The 19,501-nt window shown below is 35.3% G+C and overlaps 1 protein-coding gene across 9 annotated transcripts in view; it reads left to right on the top strand.

Annotated features, from left to right (window-relative positions):
• Nucleotides 1-19,501, top strand: part of TENM3 (teneurin transmembrane protein 3) — a 1,405,686-nt gene that overhangs the window by 1,338,296 nt on the left and 47,889 nt on the right. For 7 of the 9 annotated variants that reach the window (XM_077144566.1, XM_077144565.1, XM_077144562.1 and 4 more), the window contains 7 exons: nt 1,889-2,105; nt 3,132-3,251; nt 3,785-4,046; nt 8,590-8,857; nt 10,157-10,300; nt 14,421-14,670; nt 15,386-15,406. In XM_077144566.1, coding sequence (XP_077000681.1) covers nt 1,889-2,105; nt 3,132-3,251; nt 3,785-4,046; nt 8,590-8,857; nt 10,157-10,300; nt 14,421-14,670; nt 15,386-15,406 — 1,282 coding nt within the window. The remainder of the gene's footprint in view (nt 1-1,888; nt 2,106-3,131; nt 3,252-3,784; nt 4,047-8,589; nt 8,858-10,156; nt 10,301-14,420; nt 14,671-15,385; nt 15,407-19,501) is intronic. The other 2 variants (XM_077144570.1, XM_077144569.1) reach the window with 1 other exon arrangement.

The following is a 19,501-nucleotide window of genomic DNA, read 5'->3' as shown; positions in this document are numbered from 1 at the left end:
CAGTGAAAGTATAAAACTATGATAAGGAAAAATATGATCTGCTTGTCAGAAATTCTGGCCCACACATTTTTTTTCTGTACAGATACTTGTTAACTAAAAATTTAAATATTAATATTAAATAGAATTCAACATAAGTTAAATGTAAGTATTCGATCAGGCTATTTTTTTCCAACTTCAAGGAAAATAGATTTTTAATTACTGTTTCTGAATAAACTAGGTCTCTTTCAGTTGTAACAGAAAATCCAACTCAGACAGGCTTTAGGAGAAAACGGAATTCCTTGGCTTCTGTTAAATGAAAACACAGGAGGTCAGATGGTGCGGTTTACTGCAGAACTCCTGAAGATGCACTGTGACCTGTTGTTTTTCCCTCCAGCCCCTGGCTCTGCTGCCTCTGGGATGGCTTCCTTCCCACAAAGGCCCTCCTGTAGCATGAGGGCTGCAACAGCCCCAGCCTCACAGCCTTGCAGAGAGAGAGAGAGAGAAGAGAGTGGGGGGCTGGGGGGAGCGGGAACAGGGATGGGGGAGTAAAAAGGAATCTATTTCTAGACATTTCCTAAGATTCACATATGGACTGAGAATTGGGGAGGGCTGGGTACCCAAATGAAAATTTCTAGCTGTTGCCCAAAGAAAGGGAAATGAATATTAGGAAGGAGATCACAACTGTTTACTGCATTCTTCAGTTAGGCAAAATGATTCAAGGGCACTGAGTCAGGCCCCCTAGTCTCCCCATGTTTCTCACCTTTACCTGGGTTGTTGTTGACCGACTTTCTAGACTGAGCAATTCAATTCAATTTAGACTAATTTCCTTTGTCTCAGTTTGCTTTCAGATAATGAAGGGACTTGCTTACATTCTATGGCTTACCTTCTATTTAAAAGCAGCCTAAAGCAAATAAATGGCTAGCGTGGTTTTTTAAAAATAAAAGTTATTCAAAAACATTTACACAAGTAAAACACATAGATTAAATAAATATTTGCTTGCCAAAAAATAATTAGGCTTTGGAAACAATATTTTAGTAACCTATAGTAAGAAATGTTCTTTACCAAGCAGACCAAAACTCTTGCATTACCTGGTCAGTGAATAATGACCTTAAAAGATAATGTCATCAAAGCATCATAACCTGACATACTTATCCACTAGTAGGTGGGTTTATACGTTTCAAATAAAATACATGTGCAATTGATATTGTTTCCTTTTGATGTTCCTGGAGAAATCATGTGCAAATTCTGTTACTTCTTTCATGTCACCAACACTGTAGGTCATTTTTTAATGATGAATTTCTTATAATTTCCAATGTTTACATTTACCATATTTTTAATTAATACCTCCATTTTCAGGGATGTATACTAGGGGCTCAAGCGCCTGCAGAAAGTTTGGCAAATGCCATAACTTTTTCTGGAACACATTTTATAGATCCTTCCTTAGGAGAGCTATTTCCTTGAAAGGTGGCAGGCTAACCGCATCCATTTCATATTGATGAGTATTTGCTTTATTTCATGGACTGTTTTCTAACCTTTTCCGAAATTTGAGACCTTTACCCTATGTAGGTCTCTATCCGTTTACCATGCATACTCACTATGTTAACCCCCAGTGCATTTCTCTAAAACAATGTACTATTGAGAGATGGTTCTAATTGGTAATTTTTCATATTTCTTTCTCAGAATCACTATTATATGATTCTTTCCAACCATATATCCTATCCAAGTATTTACTCTCCATGAAAGCAGCCTACAAGTACTGTATTTATATTTCATCTGGTTTCAAAAAATATGCCTTAGAAATTGCTATAAGATGGGGGGGGAAGTCACTTGATATAAACAAACAAACAAAAAATGTCTACATCACAGCATAAAAAGGCAAATTCTGTTTGATTTCCATTTCTCTGTGCAGATGGACTCATTGACTGTATGGATCCTGACTGCTGCTTACAGAGTTCCTGCCAAACGCAGCCCTACTGTCGTGGATTGCCTGATCCCCAGGACATCATTAGCCAGAGCTTACAGTCACCATCTCAGCAAGCTGCCAAATCCTTCTATGATCGAATCAGTTTTCTTATAGGATCCGATAGCACTCATGTTATACCTGGAGAAAGTCCTTTCAATAAGAGGTTAATGCACCTCTTCCTTACTATAGATTTGTAGTGGTTTTACCAACAGTTATATGCGCTTTATGTGAAATGCTGGAGACTATGAATTTGAGGAATGTGCTTTTTTAAAAGTAGGTCTTCCTCTTTTAGCAAATTCTTCGCCAAACTTCGCATTTCAAGTGTTTTTTGACCCAGTTTACATACTTTGTCATGACCCAGTTTACATACTTTGTCAATTTCAACACCTGAGATATAATAGGATATTTCATTAAGGAGTCGATAAATCTTCATTTAACTAGTTGATTTCGTTAGCACAGTTGGAATTATTTCAAAAGAAGCAATGAAGAGACCTCAAAAGGCAAAACAGAAGTGTACTTTTTTTTTTTAAGCTGAGCTCACTAAATAATATAAATTATGAATTAATGTAATGGAACTGCTAATGGTATGGCAGTAAGATTGCATAAGCTGTTTGGTGCTCTACTGAGCAGTAATGACCTGAAAATAAACCGGTAAATGAAAGCAGGTGTCTTGTGTCTCACTGAACAAAAGAAGATGATTTACACTAGAACTCCTGGGTCTGCAGTAATTTAACAGTATTAATGCAGTTAGACCCAGCAGTTGATTAAAAACTGTTGTACAAATATTCCTTATTGCCCCCTTAAATCTTGTACTTCTTGGTCCCTGCAGATTTATAGATTGCCTTGGAATTAACTGAAAAGAATACTTTTCTTTATGAGAGCACTAGATATATGACTTATGAAAGAAGCACAGAGTTTATAATTTTACAAATTCAACACTAATTATTTGTCTTGATAACTCTCCAAAAAACAGATTACAATGAATTAAAATCCAGGGTAGACACCAGATATTTTAAAAATGTAAATTACGCTGAATTAAAACGGACATTGTCTTGGAAGTACTTGGGGTCTGATTTTGTGAATAACAACTGATTGCATATGGTAGTGTTATTTTATCCTTAGGTTGAATCATGATAATGTTAGCCTGAGAGGACAAATGTTCATTCTAATTTCTCTACTTTTCCCACAGCCTGGCATCTGTTATCAGAGGCCAAGTATTAACTGCTGATGGAACTCCACTTATTGGAGTGAATGTCTCATTTTTCCATTACCCAGAATATGGATATACCATCACCCGCCAGGATGGAATGTGAGTTAGCTCCATCATACAATCTTGTGTTTCAAGTATTTTACGTGTAAAAACTGGACATTCCTGCATCACCCAAAATGTTTTATTCACTCTTTTAATGTAGAATTGTAACAAGTTTTAGACTCTAGAAATTTGAGACAGTACTTGTGGCAGACATTGCAGACATTTAAAGTACTGATATACTGTACTTCTTTAAAATTTATTTCATTTTATAAGGCACAATAATAGTATTATGGTTTTATAGAAGAATGTTCTTTTTTTTAGGAGAGGCATGTTCAAACATTAAGGGATGACATTTCATAATGTCCACAACTTAAGTGCCGATGATTCCACAAAAAGAGTAGATAAAGCACATTTTGCAAAATGTTATCTTTTGGTGAATCTAGGTATATTCATACAGGTTTGAAAATGTTTAATATAAACATTGGGAGAAAAGGTTGATTTTCTTTTTAAAGTATATTAATGTAAGGAGGTGACTGTTGGTAGTTATATGGGATCCAGATAATTCATAAGTGTATCTTGTCTTTTCTCAGGTTTGACTTGGTGGCAAATGGTGGGGCCTCTCTAACTTTGGTATTTGAACGATCCCCATTCCTCACTCAGTATCACACTGTGTGGATTCCATGGAATGTCTTTTATGTGATGGATACCCTAGTCATGAAGAAAGAAGAGAACGACATTCCCAGCTGTGATCTGAGTGGATTTGTGAGGCCAAATCCTATCATTGTGTCATCACCTTTATCCACCTTTTTCAGATCTTCTCCTGAAGACAGTCCCATTATTCCTGAAACACAGGTACAGTCTTTTAGCAGGCAGTATTTTTTATGTGGTTTCCAAAGAATTATAAGAAAGGATTACAGAATTCCAATGCTATCTTAAATAATTCTGTAGAATACAAGGTGTGTAGTAAAAGAGATAAACAATCCTTTTTCTTCAGGCTATATCTTTATATTTTTATTAGTTGTAATCAAACAGAAAAGCAATTTAAATTCAATAGCTAATACTTGTTTGTTCATCCACTCATTGATTGAAAAAAGTTCTGAGTGCCTGTCTGGACCTGGTAGTCTAACTGACATCATAACAAGTGCTATTTACTTAGTACACAGTCACGACCCTCAATAACTTACTGTTTAATTACTATAAGTAAAAAAAATGTTTTAGAAAAGATGTTGACAGAAAATGTTCATTAATTTTCTCAAGATATTATTTTCTAAAAAACTCATTTATCATGTGTTAAAGCTCCAATAATTGGTAGTTCATGAAGCCCTATTCTTCCCAGAAAAAAAAAAGCCTATATAACTTTTTAAAAATAGCCCTAATTTCAGTATCCACGTTTACCTATTGAAATATCTAAGGGTTGTTTTCCTTTCTGTATGTCTATAATTAGAAACAGCTTTCAGATCTTAAAGGTAGGACATTAGGTATAATAATGGACTTTTTCATAATGAGCTAATTAAAAAATTGCTCTTATAAATACAACAGCACACACACAAAATACAAAACAGCACATAGCAACATTGTCACATTTATTGCATAAATATTTATTGAACACCTGTTCTGGCCCTGGCCCTGTTAGATAGAACAGAGCAGTAAGCCAAACAGATGAACGTCCTGCTCTCAAGGAGCTTACAAATTAATGGGTGGAAAGAGACAACAAATAAATATGTCAGATTGTGATGAGGCTTATTAAAAATAATAAAATAGTTAAAGTTGATGGAGGTGCAATTTTATATAGTGTATCAGGGAAAATCTCTTTGACATGGTGATATTTCAGCAGAAACTTTAAGAAAATGAAGGGATAAGCCATGAAACAGCGGAAAAGTATTCCAGACAGAGCAAAGAGGAAGTTCAGGAGGTCTGAGAAGAAAACATTCTTGGCTTGTTCAGTGAATGGCAGAAGAGGCCAGCAGGTGTGAGTGGAGTAAAAGTGGTGAAACACAAACCATAATTATTGAAGGCCAAGGCTAGAATAAGGGCTTTTTTACTCTAACTGGATGCTGTTGTACATTTTAAGCAGAGCAGTAACAGGAAACTAATTTCTTTCTTTAAAAGATCACGATCATTATTGTGCTGAGAATATGCTACATAGGGTAAGGGTCGAGGCAAAGAGACTGGTTGGGGGCAATCTCAGTAGTCTAAAGGGGGAATGATGGTCACTTGAACAGAGGTGGTTGGAGTAGACAAGGGGAGAAGTGGACATGCAAGAGGGTAGTCCAGGGAAAAGGTTAGGAATAGGGATGTAAATTGAGTCAGTGGCATTCTAATGTACTTAAAGCATGACATCACCTAGGGAGGAGGTAGATTGAGATTAAGAGATGAGCCGAAAAATACAGTATGAAGAAGACTCAGGCAAATGTGATTCAGAAGAGACACCTCAGTGACTTGCTGCATAACATCAAGCAGAGTTTGAGCTGAAGCTTTAGTAAGTTCATTGAAACATTATTCAATTTAATGCTTTCACTAAGCGCCTAACATCTTGCAGTAACTCTGAACTTCTTAGTCTGTCCTAAAACAGACTTAACCTAGAGGCAATATGTTTATAAGTGGCAAATTTCTAACAAGCCAAGACATTAAAATGGGCTTCATATAGTCAGTGTTTCCATAAATGCGTGGAGCTTTTTTCCTAGACATTATTAAAGTTAGCAAACATTTAGTAAAAATTTACTGAATGACTAGTAGGTACCAGGTGGCTCAACTGGGATTAAAAAAGACTTGGCTCCAGCCATTCTGAATGTGATAAAGATCTGAATAAAGTACTATGGAAGTTCAAACAAGAGGTCAATTCCTACAAAGAAAGGATGTTGGCCTTAAAGAGCTATTAGACCGAAATGGGGGGGAAGGATATATTCCATGTTGAAGGAAATGTGTGAATGGCAGTGTGATAGTAAAAACTGGTGAGCAATTTAAATGTAGGGTGTACACGGGTGGAGAGGCAGAAGATGAAACTGGGGCCTGATTGCTAATGGCCTTGAAATGCCATCTGACGGCAGTAGGAAACCAGGGACCAGTGCAGTTTTCTCAGCATTTCTCTAAAGCTAACTCAAGTGGCAAAATTCATAAATGATAGGGGACAGAGATCAGTGGACAGTCTGTTGTTCACTGTACCTCTGTACATATTCAGGGCTTAGAAGAAGAGCACCTAACAACCATAATCATGGTGGAAATGGAGGAGAGTTGATGGATTAGAGAGATGGGGGGGGGGGGGTAGAACTGTCAGAACTTAACTCTCTAACTGATGTTTAATGGGGTCAAGAATGGGGCTCAGTGATCATTCAGCTGGCAAAAGAAGGCTTAATGGTTATTTTCCCACTCTGGGCTGGATTTACTTCTACTAATGCAAAATAGCATGGTCAAGTTAAATTACATAGGAGAAACATATGCTTTAGTGAACTAAATTACAGATATTTGTTCCATGGAACTAGGTTAATGATGACAGAGACAATAATCAGTTATTAAAATTAGGAATAACATGAGATTTTGAAATAGTGGAGCAGCTCCTAGAAGATCATAGGAAATACATATTAATGGAACACTGCCTTACATATAGAAAAAATGATTTTAAAAATAAAATTGAAAGGAAATAAATGTTAGGGTCCACTTTTATTTTCAGGGCTACTCAGGAGTCACGGAATCTATCTTTCAAACTAACTCATCGATATTTCACCCTGATTATGGAAGAACAATGAGTTTTATTTAATTGGCCCTACACCCATTCCCATGTGTCCTACAAAAGCACTGTCCATCTTAAATTTAATAGTTTCCCTGGGTGTAATGGAGTGCTAAAACATTTCTATATGTTCTTAAACTATTTTGCTTAAGATGGTTCTGTGGCTGGATTCATTTAATTTGTTTGTTAAGGAAAACCCTAACTGTAAGAAATTGATGTATCATTTACAGCGATGCCTTCTTAATCTGTTATATTGCATTGCATTCCTCTTCATGCCAACACTGACTCATAGGCCGGAATGGAAGTTTGTTTAGTCCATTTGTGCTGCTTCCAACTGTGTGGCTGTTTATATGGAAACTGACGACTGTGTCCTTAGTAGCAAGGTATTAAAATTTGGAGATGTGGAAATACATTATTTCTAACCACTCCATTAAACCTGTTCTCTGTGAGAGGTGATGGGGAAGAAAGAGGAAATATACTGAACACTGAGCCACTATTCTAAGATTCTTCTAGCATGAAAAGACAATCCTTTATGTGTGAATAATGAATCTCAATAGGGAAATATGAAGACGACTTTGAGAATGCTCATTATTAGTGAATTCAGTAGTGAGTTCCTGGCAAAGATACTTGAACACAAAGTGATTCGCAGTTTACAATAAATCTAGTAAGCCTGTGAAGAGCCATAATTATGAACCAAATGAAGAGCAACATTAGAAAGAAGCTCTCTGAATTGTTTAGCAAGATCTTATAATCTGCATAAGATGTATTTTTTAAAAACAGCTAAACAATGTTTTGGTGTAATATATTTGACATGTATCAATATAAATTTTCTTTACATTCTTTGAGCTGGTCACAGTGGTGGGTAATCTGTGGAGTTAAGAATATATATATATATTTTTTATTTTAAAGGAGATAATCCTTATGCTGATAATTGTGTTAACGTTTCACCATCCAGCTTCAGTTCAAAATGTATGTTTTCAGTGTCAGCTTTGTGCATTCAATAAAACATTAGTTGCTCTCTGGGAAATTTTTATGTAGCTTTAAAATATCAACTCATTTACCATCATAAAAATCCTAGCTCAATGTTTAATGAAGTATGAGAATGTGGTATTGTTACATTACCTCTCAACATGGATATGGAATTTACTACAACTTAACCCAAATAAATTGGTCTGTTTTGGTTATCCAGCTTTTGTAGGCTGTGACCATTCAGGTCACAGGTCACCATAGGCGTAGTTTCCTCCCTAACTGAGCCAGCTGTTGGCGGCCTGATCTCTGGCCGAGACATCTCCACCTCGAGCGAAGCATCTTGCAGAAGCATCTTGCAGACGTCGGCTTTCATTCCCAGGGCGGTGGGGGTGAGAGCTGGGTTAGTGAGACTCCACGGCGACTACTAAACTAAGGAGTCAGCACATGTCAGCCTGACGGAGCAGTCACAGAGCCTGTGTGAAGGGTCGCACCTGAGGTGTGATTAACTCAGACAAAATGACAGGAGACTGCTTTTAGAGGACAAAAATTGGGCTGGCAGCAGTTATTCGTAATTATGCATATTTGGGAATAGTGAATCTTTGGTGCCTTAATTTAGTTGCTTTATTAGACTCTTTTAAATATATCTTATCTAATAAATCATACAAAGTCACATTTTGAAGCTTCTGCTTTATTCAAACCTAGGTACTCCATGAAGAAACCACAATTCCAGGAACGGATTTGAAACTTTCTTACTTGAGTTCCAGAGCAGCAGGATATAAGTCAGTCCTAAAGATCACCATGACTCAGTCAGTTATACCGTTTAATTTAATGAAGGTTCATCTGATGGTAGCTGTAGTAGGAAGGCTCTTTCAAAAGTGGTTTCCTGCTTCACCAAACTTGGCCTATACTTTTATATGGGATAAAACAGATGCGTATAATCAGAAGGTCTATGGTCTATCAGAAGCTGTAGGTAAGTTCCATATTAGATCCTTTCTGCATGTAAAACACTGTCATACAGTTAGAACTATCAGAAAATTCATTGTTACCCATGGAAAGACACTGGAAAAGCACATAGGAAGGCAGGAATTTTGTCCTAGGGAAGTTATGACGGATTTAGATTTACCATGGGAAAAACGAATGTATTCCCTGTGACAAGAAGAAGATATCAGTGTTTCTGGCTGATATTATATCTTAGAGGAATGTTCTGAAAGATTTCATGCTGTCATATTCATTTGTTTAATATTGCTTTCCTTAATATGTCCCTTCCTTTTCTTTTTTTGTTATAACTTTATCTGCCTAGCTTGCCTAAACCCTTTTTTGTTTTTAGTATCTATTTCAACTCATAATATATATGATATTATATATCATATATATAATATGATATATATGAGATATAACCAGGATATCAGAATATCAGACTAAATTTGCATTCAAAATTTAGTCTTTTGTCGTAGAAGGGCCAGTCGATTCAATGGAAAGACATTCTTAAACCAAGCATTTAATCATTTATGCCTGGACAATAAAATTTTAAAGTTGGGCATGTGATATATAGTATAGCTTTAAGCACAAGCTCAGAACATCAAAAACTAAAGGATAGTGGTTTTTGTTCTATTTTACCTGAAATAATAGTCATTTGTAAAATTTATAGTTTGTACTTAAATTAGTTCAAATTAATCAGATAATTGCCACTTCTCCAATCACTTATGTGCTAAGTCTAAAAATCCATGTTTCATTGTGAACTCTGAACATTTTTTCATTTGTGATCATATTAATTTACTGCTGTTCAGTCTTGATACTAACATATGAACATGTCATAACCTGCTTACCTTTTTTGTTCTACTGACCCTAACTTACTGTAAACATTTTCCATAACTTAATGCTCTTGGAAACTAGATAGCTCTAATTATTCAGATAATAACTAAATATGATGTTTTCTATCATTTAATCACCATTTAGTTCTAACTTAACTGATTTAACTAATTAGTTACCTAATCTGGACATCATCTTCTCCTGTGACTGCATTTGAGAAAGAGTGGTATGGGGAAAAAAAACACTACTTTTATATTAAGTGAGTGAAAAATAATATTTGAAGATCATTTCTAGAAAAACACCTTTTATGTGATCAGGATTTTCTCATATAAAAAATAAACTTTGTTCACAAATAATTGGAAATATAGCCTAGGAACAACTGTGAAAAAAGCAATTTTATGAAAATAATAAATTACATTTTCACCATAGTTGACAGCTGATTTTTTCTTTTTTATTCCAGTGTCAGTTGGATATGAATATGAGTCTTGTTTGGACCTGACTCTGTGGGAAAAGAGGACTGCCATTTTGCAAGGCTATGAATTAGATGCTTCCAACATGGGTGGTTGGACATTAGATAAACATCATGTGCTGGATGTTCAGAATGGTAAGTTCTTGTTCATTGATAGTTAATAAGTAGAAGATTGTTCACCTCCAAAACTGATTGCAACAACATTTTATCCTATGCATGCTGGAGAATTATTTAGTAGAAATACCAAAGCTATATTTTTGAAGACTGTAAAAGCCCTAAGTAGGAAGTAGGTAGTAAATACTCTTTTAGTGAACTTTAAAATGTTCATATATTAACCATCAAAATAATTTCTGCATTCAAACATGTGGCTGATTTGGGTACTGCAGTGAAAGGATTATGTGGTAGGCTCTGTCTTTACCACAGATTCATCAAGGTGTCTCATTCTTGAGTTAATGAGTATGATCACAAAGTAAAGAAAGTTGAAAAAGTGGAGGGGAAGATTAAAAAATAGTAAAGAAAAACTAAAAATCTATTTGATTCTATGAAAATATTCCTCATAGATCTTAATCTTCAGATAATATGTCTATCCTAATTAAACATCTAGACTTTTTCAGTTCTGATGAGACTGCATCTGTGAAATAAAATACTCTCCCACTCAAATTGAGTTGCATATACTATTTGACTTCATGAATAGAAGTCAGAAGTAAATGATCTGGGCGGGCCACAGTGGCTCAGCAGGCAGAGTTCTCGCCTGCCATGCCGGAGATCCGGGTTCAATTCCTGGTGCCTGCCCAAGCAAAAAAATAAATAAATAAAAGCAAATGATCTGAGAAAAGAAATAAGAATCAAAGGTATTGCTTTGTAACAGATCTGATAAGTGAATACATGCTGAAGAAACACATTTCCTACCTTTTAGATATCACAGAAGCAAAAAAGATGTTACTTGCAAAACTGTGACCAGCTTAATCTCATAAAGATTATTTATAAACAAATTCTGTTGCTTTTATTGTGTTTCTAACATTGCCCCCATGCACCGGCTGAATCTCAGGTAATTTAAAAGTGCTAGCTTAGCCTTCTGTCCTAAACTATATATATTGTGCTGGTAACTCTTTACACATCTTTTACAAGTAGCCAGAGAAGAAAATTTCACAATCTTAGAGAAATAATCGAGCTTTTTACTTTGCAGAGGTTTTTGGAAGGTTTAGAATGTTGTATTCTGTACCCAATACAATGAAATGTTTAACTATGTTAATGGTCACTTTTTATGTTCCTCTGATGTTCATTCTTTTTAATTTTTTTTAGTAAAAGTTGAGAGATTATATTTAAAACTTTCAAATGTACTGAACTTATAGGTTCCAAGTCAGTTCTTACAAATGCTGGTGTCTTACCTCCAGGAGGGACTGGTTTTGACCATGTCAGTTTTAAGAAAAACCCTTCACATCACTGTTTTATAACAGTACTAAAGCTCTCCCACCTTCCCAGTTGTGTCCTGGACCTCAGGTGGCAGTTCATTTTGCACACCAGAAGGTTAGAAGCAGAGCCCGATTACCAGTACCATATGAAGCATACAGATTGGAAAAGTAGGATTCCCAACCGAGGAAGAGGCTCTCTGCATCACCCAGGCCCGTCTGGGATCAGCAGTAGTTTCTGTCTCTGATGTGTGTAACAAAGCTGTGTGCCAACCATGAGAAGTAGCTGCTCTTGATTATTTAAAATTATATTTCATACAGTTTAAACATAGTTCTATATTCCTTCAGAAATTATTTTCGAATAAAACCAGGGAGGGGGTCTCCCTAGATGCATTTTATGTTATGTTGAGAATATAAAGTTCTAAACCAATTAACTGCAAGATTTCACCCAAGAGGTTATGAATTGACAGTAGGAAGAGCCCCAGGAAAGTCCTCTGTAATTTAATACTGTTATGAAACCCACAGCTCAGTAAGTATTCAAGTAGATTAAAAAAAGTTACAGATGTCCTATGTATGTGTGTGTGTATGCATGTGTATATAATATATACTATATATATTTTATTAATATAATATATATACATATATATTCTTAAACCAGAATAATAGTTAGCTTTTACTAAAATATCAGGTCAGATATAAAAACTGGCCTACTCAAATTTTACCCTCCAAAAAATGTTTTAAATTATAAAATATGGGTTAGTTTTAAATGTGAGGTAACCTAAGTCAAGGGATGAATTGATTGTGATTTCAAATTTTATCCAAAAGCAGAGTTTGGTAAGTAGTGGCTTTTCAAAGTAATGTGTCTAATTGGATAAACACAGTGATGTGTAATCATGACAGGGTGGATGAGCTATGGATATATATTAAGGAAGAAGAGAAGGCAAAAATGTAGATAGTGACAGGTGCTTGTGCAGGCACCTTGAAAAGCTGAAAGAAACATTCTAATGTTCGTTGTTCTGTTCAGTTATAAAAGAAGAAAATCAGGAAGGGCCAATCGTTCAGAGTAATGACTGAATGAAATCAGGTGCAGTAGAGCAGTAAGCTGACTTCTAGGATTCTTCTGATGAAAATTATAGAACTGCCTCTGACGGGAAATTTATAGTTCCATAATTGTCAACCTAATCACAGAAAGAAGGATCTTGGGTAGCATTCATGTATTCTTTGAATATTCAAGGCAAACTGCATTTCTTCCATTGTTATAATGCAGCCTTATTTAGATTATTTTTCCTCAAATTTGAATAAACCTGTTTTACCTTATCTGATTTCTTTATGTAAATTAGCTGTAATAATTACATCACCTAAGTAGCAGAGCATTAAAAAAGTAATCATAGAATCCACCTAAAATGTGCTGAGCTATAAAGGGAGCATAATTATTCAGATCTTTAATACACCTTCAAATTATCCCAAAGTGAGGGCAAGAACGTTCTCAGGCTTCCTGTCTATATTCTCCTGGGCTTGATTCCTTTAACACTATATCTGCCGAGAAGTATAACCACTGGCTCTGAGGACAGCGCTGAAACATCAAGTATTCAATAAATATAATATGTGTGCCTCTCAAGTCAAAGCCGCAGGTGGTTTATACAGATAACACATTGAGAAGAGTCATGAAATATGCATGAAGTAATAACAGCTGACCATCCAGTCTACAACAGACCAAAATGGAGCCATTGATCTATATAAAGTGATGGTAAAATGAATAAAATTAGAATCTCAACTCAAATGTAGTCTCCAACTATGAAAATATTTAATATTCATTTGGTGCTTTTTCTCAGCTCTTCAATGAAGACCATAAAAGGAGCAGCCTGGCATGGCATCTTGTCTTCTTAAAATTATTGTTACTTTTAAACCTTAAAGCAGAATTCACTTTAAATAATAAATTAGCCTTCCACCATAGTTTTGCTATGTTGGAATTTTGAACAGCAGCATGTATATTCATTTATATCAGATGAGAATATAAACAAGAATGGTCTCTATCAGTATAGCTGAGCTTAAAATGGGCCTTTAAGTAACAGCTTTGGAGATTTGTTATATATTTTCTAACTTTGTTTCCCACGAAGTATTTTTAACTTTTTAAAATCAATGATTGGGCGGTACAACGGTGGCTGAGTGGCAGAATTCTTGCATGCCATGCCGGAGACCTGGGTTTGATTCCCAGTGCCTGCCCATGCGAAAAAAAAGAAGAAAGCAGAGAAAATCAATGATAAACTGCCTCATAAGGAAGAAGTTCATATTTCTGGTATACATTTTATTAATCAGATTAATGTATAATGTTTTCAACATTGTTTAACAATTAGGCAAACTTGTTATTTCCTGAAGAACATATATATGGGGCATGGTTCTCAAACTTGGCTGCACATTAGGGTCACCTTGAGAGTTTTTGAAAATCTCGATGCTGAGGCTGCATCCCAGGCCAATTAAATCAGGATCTCTTGGGGTGGGAAGCAGGCATCAGTATTTTTTTTACAGCCCCCCAGGCAGTTCCAATCTCAACCAAGTTTGAGAATCACTGATGTTGAGAATTTGGGTTTTTGATTTGTCTTGTTAGTCCTTTGTTCCTTTTATCAGATATTTATTTAAATTCATAACAGATATCACTTTTTTTAAATACACATCTTAGGTACTTTATCATAAAATGTTTTATACTATGTAACCAAATAGATTTCTTCACAATAGACTTTGAAATAAAGTATTCCAAATCTAAATCTAAACCTGAATTTTTGTTGGATTTCTAGTGAATATCCATCCTCACACTCTGTCATAAGAAAAATGCATTTTCTCTCTTCTAGGTATCCTGTACAAGGGAAACGGGGAAAACCAGTTTATCTCCCAGCAGCCCCCAGTTGTCAGCAGTATCATGGGCAATGGACGAAGGCGCAGTATCTCATGCCCAAGTTGCAATGGTCAAGCTGATGGTAATAAATTATTGGCCCCAGTCGCGTTAGCTTGTGGGATTGATGGCAGTCTATATGTAGGAGATTTCAACTATGTTCGGCGGATATTCCCTTCTGGAAACGTAACAAGTGTTTTAGAACTAAGGTATGTCTTTCCGTAAGTTGAGATTTCAAACTTTGTATGGGTTTCATACATTTTAAACAAAGCTAAACGTGCCTTTAAAATAACGTGGAATCTAATGCACTAATTTATTTGTCTGACCGTACCGTCCCAGTATTTAAGTGTCTGTCTGGAAAGAAGTTAGGTACTTGGTTAAGGTTAGGAGAAGCACAACACATGCACTATCCCATAAATGTATAAGAGTATAAAGTGACCCAATAATAAAAATACCTCACTAATTCCAGTGACTCATCTGTGCTCTAGAAAGCTACAGTTTTTTTAAACCCCTACAGTATCCTTCAGAATAACTCCATAAGAAACCTGTTACCCTTATACTTATTTCACAGTTGAAATTAAGGCATGAAACATTTAATAGCATATGAACTAAGGCTAAAACTTTTAACTGGAATATTGGCTTTGCAAGTCAGGTTAACCATCATCCATAATGCCAGTAATGAAGGGAACAAATTGTTGTCTTTGCTCTGCTCATTTACACGTGATTATCAAAAATCATCCTATTCTCTAAGTTATTTTGATAAGCCTTGGCCTATTACATTCATTTCCAGTGTTACTTCTGTTTAAATTGGCAGTTATCCATACAAATAATTAAAAGCTCAGTATTTAACTCATTCTATTTTAGAAGACTTTTCTAACTCTGCTTTTTTTGTGTTTTTACCTTTTTTTATCTGCTTCCACCAAGAAATAAAGATTTTAGACATAGGTAAGCATCTTGCTAAAAGGTTATTGTGTGTTCTCAAATGTCCTTTTTACATTTCATCATGCCTCTCTGAAATTGTTTCTAATAACATTTCGTCATATCAGAAGAAATTCAGTATCATAAAATATTGAAGGAATCAAAATTCCTTTGTTGAACTATTATACAATATTGCAAATTATATTATGCAGTATAATTGGGGGAATGTTTTTAAGTTGGTTCATAAAATAAGTTTTGTTCACAAAAAGCATTATAGTGTATACTTCATAACAAAAGATTGCCAAGCTTTAGTTACTAACTCGTAATCTAAATCATATTGAAAAGCAGAAATAGGAAGCCCAGTAAGAGAGCTTAAGTAGGCCTGGAATAGTTTTGACTGATAGCCAAGGAAAATCTCGTTTTGTTGAGCCTGAAATGTACTAAATTTGGGAGACTCTACTTAAGTGATTCAAAAATATTTTAATTTGGCAAATTTAAGAAAACACACAATCATGTGAACTTATTACTCAGGGCCCCTCACTGGGTTCAGAAGGGACACGTGCAAGTGAGGAGCCCTGATGCTTGTTTTGTAAGGCTTCCTGGTAAGTTCATGTCTGCCTACAGTTTATATCTTCCTGAACTTGGGAGAGTTATTAGATTTGAGTTTTAAGAAGTAGTGTTTTCAAGGACATTTTTATGGAGGAAAAAACTCTCTTCAAAGCTAAGTAAGAATGTAGTTGAAGCAAATATAAAGGCTCAAAAGCTTTCATAATCTATATGCTATGTACACTTAGCAGGAGAAGGTACAGTGAAGGCTCTGTATGAACACTTTTAACTGAAAAACTCCACAGGACGGCAAAAAAGAGGGTGGGGGAATCTATATGTTTTAAAAGAAAAGCTAGCAAAAAAGCAAGACAGGTTGGACATGCTAGATCTAGCTTGCTCATTAGAATACCTGATGAAAAGATACTAGATTGAAAAATTCATGATATTTTACTTGAGGTCCTTTAAATCAACAAAACCCATCTACACTACTGTGTAGAGACTGGCAACCAGGAAATAAAACCAGGCCTCTACTGAAAGCTGTACAGCTCTTTCCTATCAATGTGGCCAGGCGTTGCCCCATAACCTTTTTCTAAGATCCTCCATTGATCTTGTACTATCAGCTAATAACTCAATCACATGCTAAGATTGACACTAAATGTCTCTGGACTACTGGAGAAATAGCTCTGATATTAGAAACGACAGCAGAATGTCAAAATTTTTCTGGCTATGCTTTCTCGGTAACTATAGAGAAAAGAGAAAAGAAAAACAAGTACGTATACCAACTAAATGTGAAAATGCCAGAAGCAATACAGAAAAAAATATCAACACAGATACCTTTTTAACAAGCTGGCCTATTATATATCTAAAAAGGGATGGTTGGCAATGATGGAACACCACCAATAAAATGAAGGAAGGCAGAAAATGGACAGACTCTATACTGGGTGCTGAGGAAGAGGAAAACAGAGAAAAAAATCCAAAGTTTCTGAGCCCAACTCATCAAATAGATGATGATGGTACTGATAAAAATGGATATATCCTGTTTGCTCAATGACCTAGTTAATCAAAATTGACTTAACAAAAATCAACATATTTCAGCTCACTGGAACTTCTTCATTTAGTTAAAAAAAACAAAAAAGAGAAATGCTCTTGAGATGCTTCTTCCTATTTGCCTCCCTATATAATCTTCCTTTTACTGGTTAATAGAATCCTGCCTGGCTTTCTCTTTATCCTCGCTTCCCTGGCTAGCATAAAAGTCATGAGAGGCTTAGAAACAGGTGATCGGAAGAAAAAGAGATTGAAAAATGTATCTAAGTCTATCAAAATGAATAGTACTGTTAATTATAAATGATTCAGTAAAACCTAAAAATGCATACTTATGGACCTCTTACTATAGTTCATGTATTTAATTCTTAAATTTAGACTAATGGGAAAATTATTTAATAAAAGTATTGAACAACAAAATAAACATTAAAGTTCACAGTCTTATTATTTTAGAATGGCAACAGCATTCTGTTATACCATATTAATAAGTACTTCCAGGACATTATATCAAATAAAAGTCCTTAACTATACTTTAATGAACAGATATAAATACTTCTCAACATGTTAAATTTTTTTATAAATGTTTCTGTAAGATATGCTAAACATTTTCTCCCATAACATTTATATTATTAGTTTGCCAACAAACTCTTTTTATTGGTAATAACTTTTAGCTCATCCGTTTTCTCATTCTTAAAAGTACAAAATGAAATTATATTAATTAATACCAGCCAAAGGGCATTCAAACATGTAGGATTAAAAGTCAACCGTGTGAATTATTAAAGGATCAGAGAGAGTGTCAACCACAGGTCTGTGAGTTTGAATCCAATTAAATTTAGAAACAAAATATTAAAAACTACATCTGGCATTCCTTATCTACTTAGAATTTAAAAATCAAGCAGGCACAGAAATACCACATCTCAAACCACTGCTTGCAATAATCTCAATAATTTTGGTTACCAAAAAATAAGCAATTTTGCTTTTATATGTAAATATAATTTATGCTTCTTCAAATGCTTTGAATACTAAGGCCTATGGAACAATTTCCAACTAAAACGATACAGGTGCTAAAATAATGTCTAGTCTATGACTTGTTCTTTGCAAAGAGTTCTCTAGTCTAAGAAGGTTGAATTATGACAAATAAATGAGCAAATTCAAGCCTGCGTTTACCACTGGATCTGTGTCTAATTGAATAATACTGTAGAGAACATGGCATGATAATTGTGGTGATCTAGGCAATCAGAACGAGTGAAGAATCAAGGTGTAGTATACTAAACGTTTTTAACTTGATCTCAATTTCTCTGATTTTACTGCTGCTTTAGTAAAAAATTTCAATGTTATTTTAAATGTTTCTGAAATGAAAAAATCTCAAGATGTGCACACAGGAATGCTGTTGTGCTCCTACTTGCTGAACAGAGATTTCCCAAAGCCATGCATTTTGTAAATCCCTCAACTCCACTTGCCAGCGGCAGGTGGTTTTCGATCATGTAGGCTTGTTTTTCCACCCTAGATATACGATCTAAAAACTCACCTCCCATTTGTGCCAACACACCAGCCTCTTCGGTGCTTTGGCTTTTCTTAGGGAGTTGGAAAGCAAGTACTGGTACACCCCATCTGAAAACTCTTCATGCTTCAACTAGGTTTCCTGAATCCCAGCCCTCTCACAGACAGTGGTTCACGTCTGCCACCATTCTGTCAACTAAAAATTTCCAAACTCATGTGTTTCTTTTCTTTTAGTACTTTAATCGAGACCCCCCTCTTTTCAGGTAGGAGAGGCCAGGATCTAAGAATCAACTCTAATTGGCCATGCTAGGCTGCACTGCAGGGAATTTAGCCAGTCCTCATTTCCTACCACGCTCTGGGAATATTTCCAGAGGCTAATTCTCTTCTCCAGAGCCACATATTCCTCCACATTTGTCCTTCCAAACAATAGAGTTGTGTGCAGAATTAGAGCTCTCATTCGGTGGATATGTTAAAACCAGTGGTAAATGCTGCTTGAGCTAGAAATTTCTGTGTCTTCAAGGAAGGGGATGCTTCAGGACAGAAAACGAGAAAACGGACGTTCTCCTATAAATATCCCATTAGAATAACACTGAGGCCAATTAAGTACAGCCTATGACTTGAATGTCCATAGGTTTTACACAAAGAAAAGTCAGGGCCCACAGCTAGAGTATGTCACTGCTACTCAGCCACCACAAAAATCTGTTTTGTTTTTTCGTTCTATTCTCAAAATGAGGGGCACAAAGTATGCATGATTCAGTTACCTTTTAGCATTACTTTTATCACTACTTTTTTTTATTTTTTTAATACCAAAAAACACCAAACAAACACAAACATTCTTAACTTTTGATCATTCCGTTCTACATATATAATCAGTAATTCACAATATCATCACATAGTTGCATATTCATCATCATGATCATTTCTTGGAACATTTGCATCTATTCAGAAAAAGAAATAAAAAGAAAACCAAAAAATTCATACATACCCTACCCCTTACCCCCTCCCTTTCATTTGATCACTAGCATTTCAATCTAA

The sequence above is a fragment of the Tamandua tetradactyla genome, chromosome 26 (assembly GCF_023851605.1).
Source record: "Tamandua tetradactyla isolate mTamTet1 chromosome 26, mTamTet1.pri, whole genome shotgun sequence".
Taxonomy (NCBI): Eukaryota; Metazoa; Chordata; class Mammalia; order Pilosa; family Myrmecophagidae; genus Tamandua; species Tamandua tetradactyla.
The sequence above is the reverse complement of the archived record's forward strand: the minus strand, read 5'-3'. Positions and strand labels throughout refer to the sequence as shown.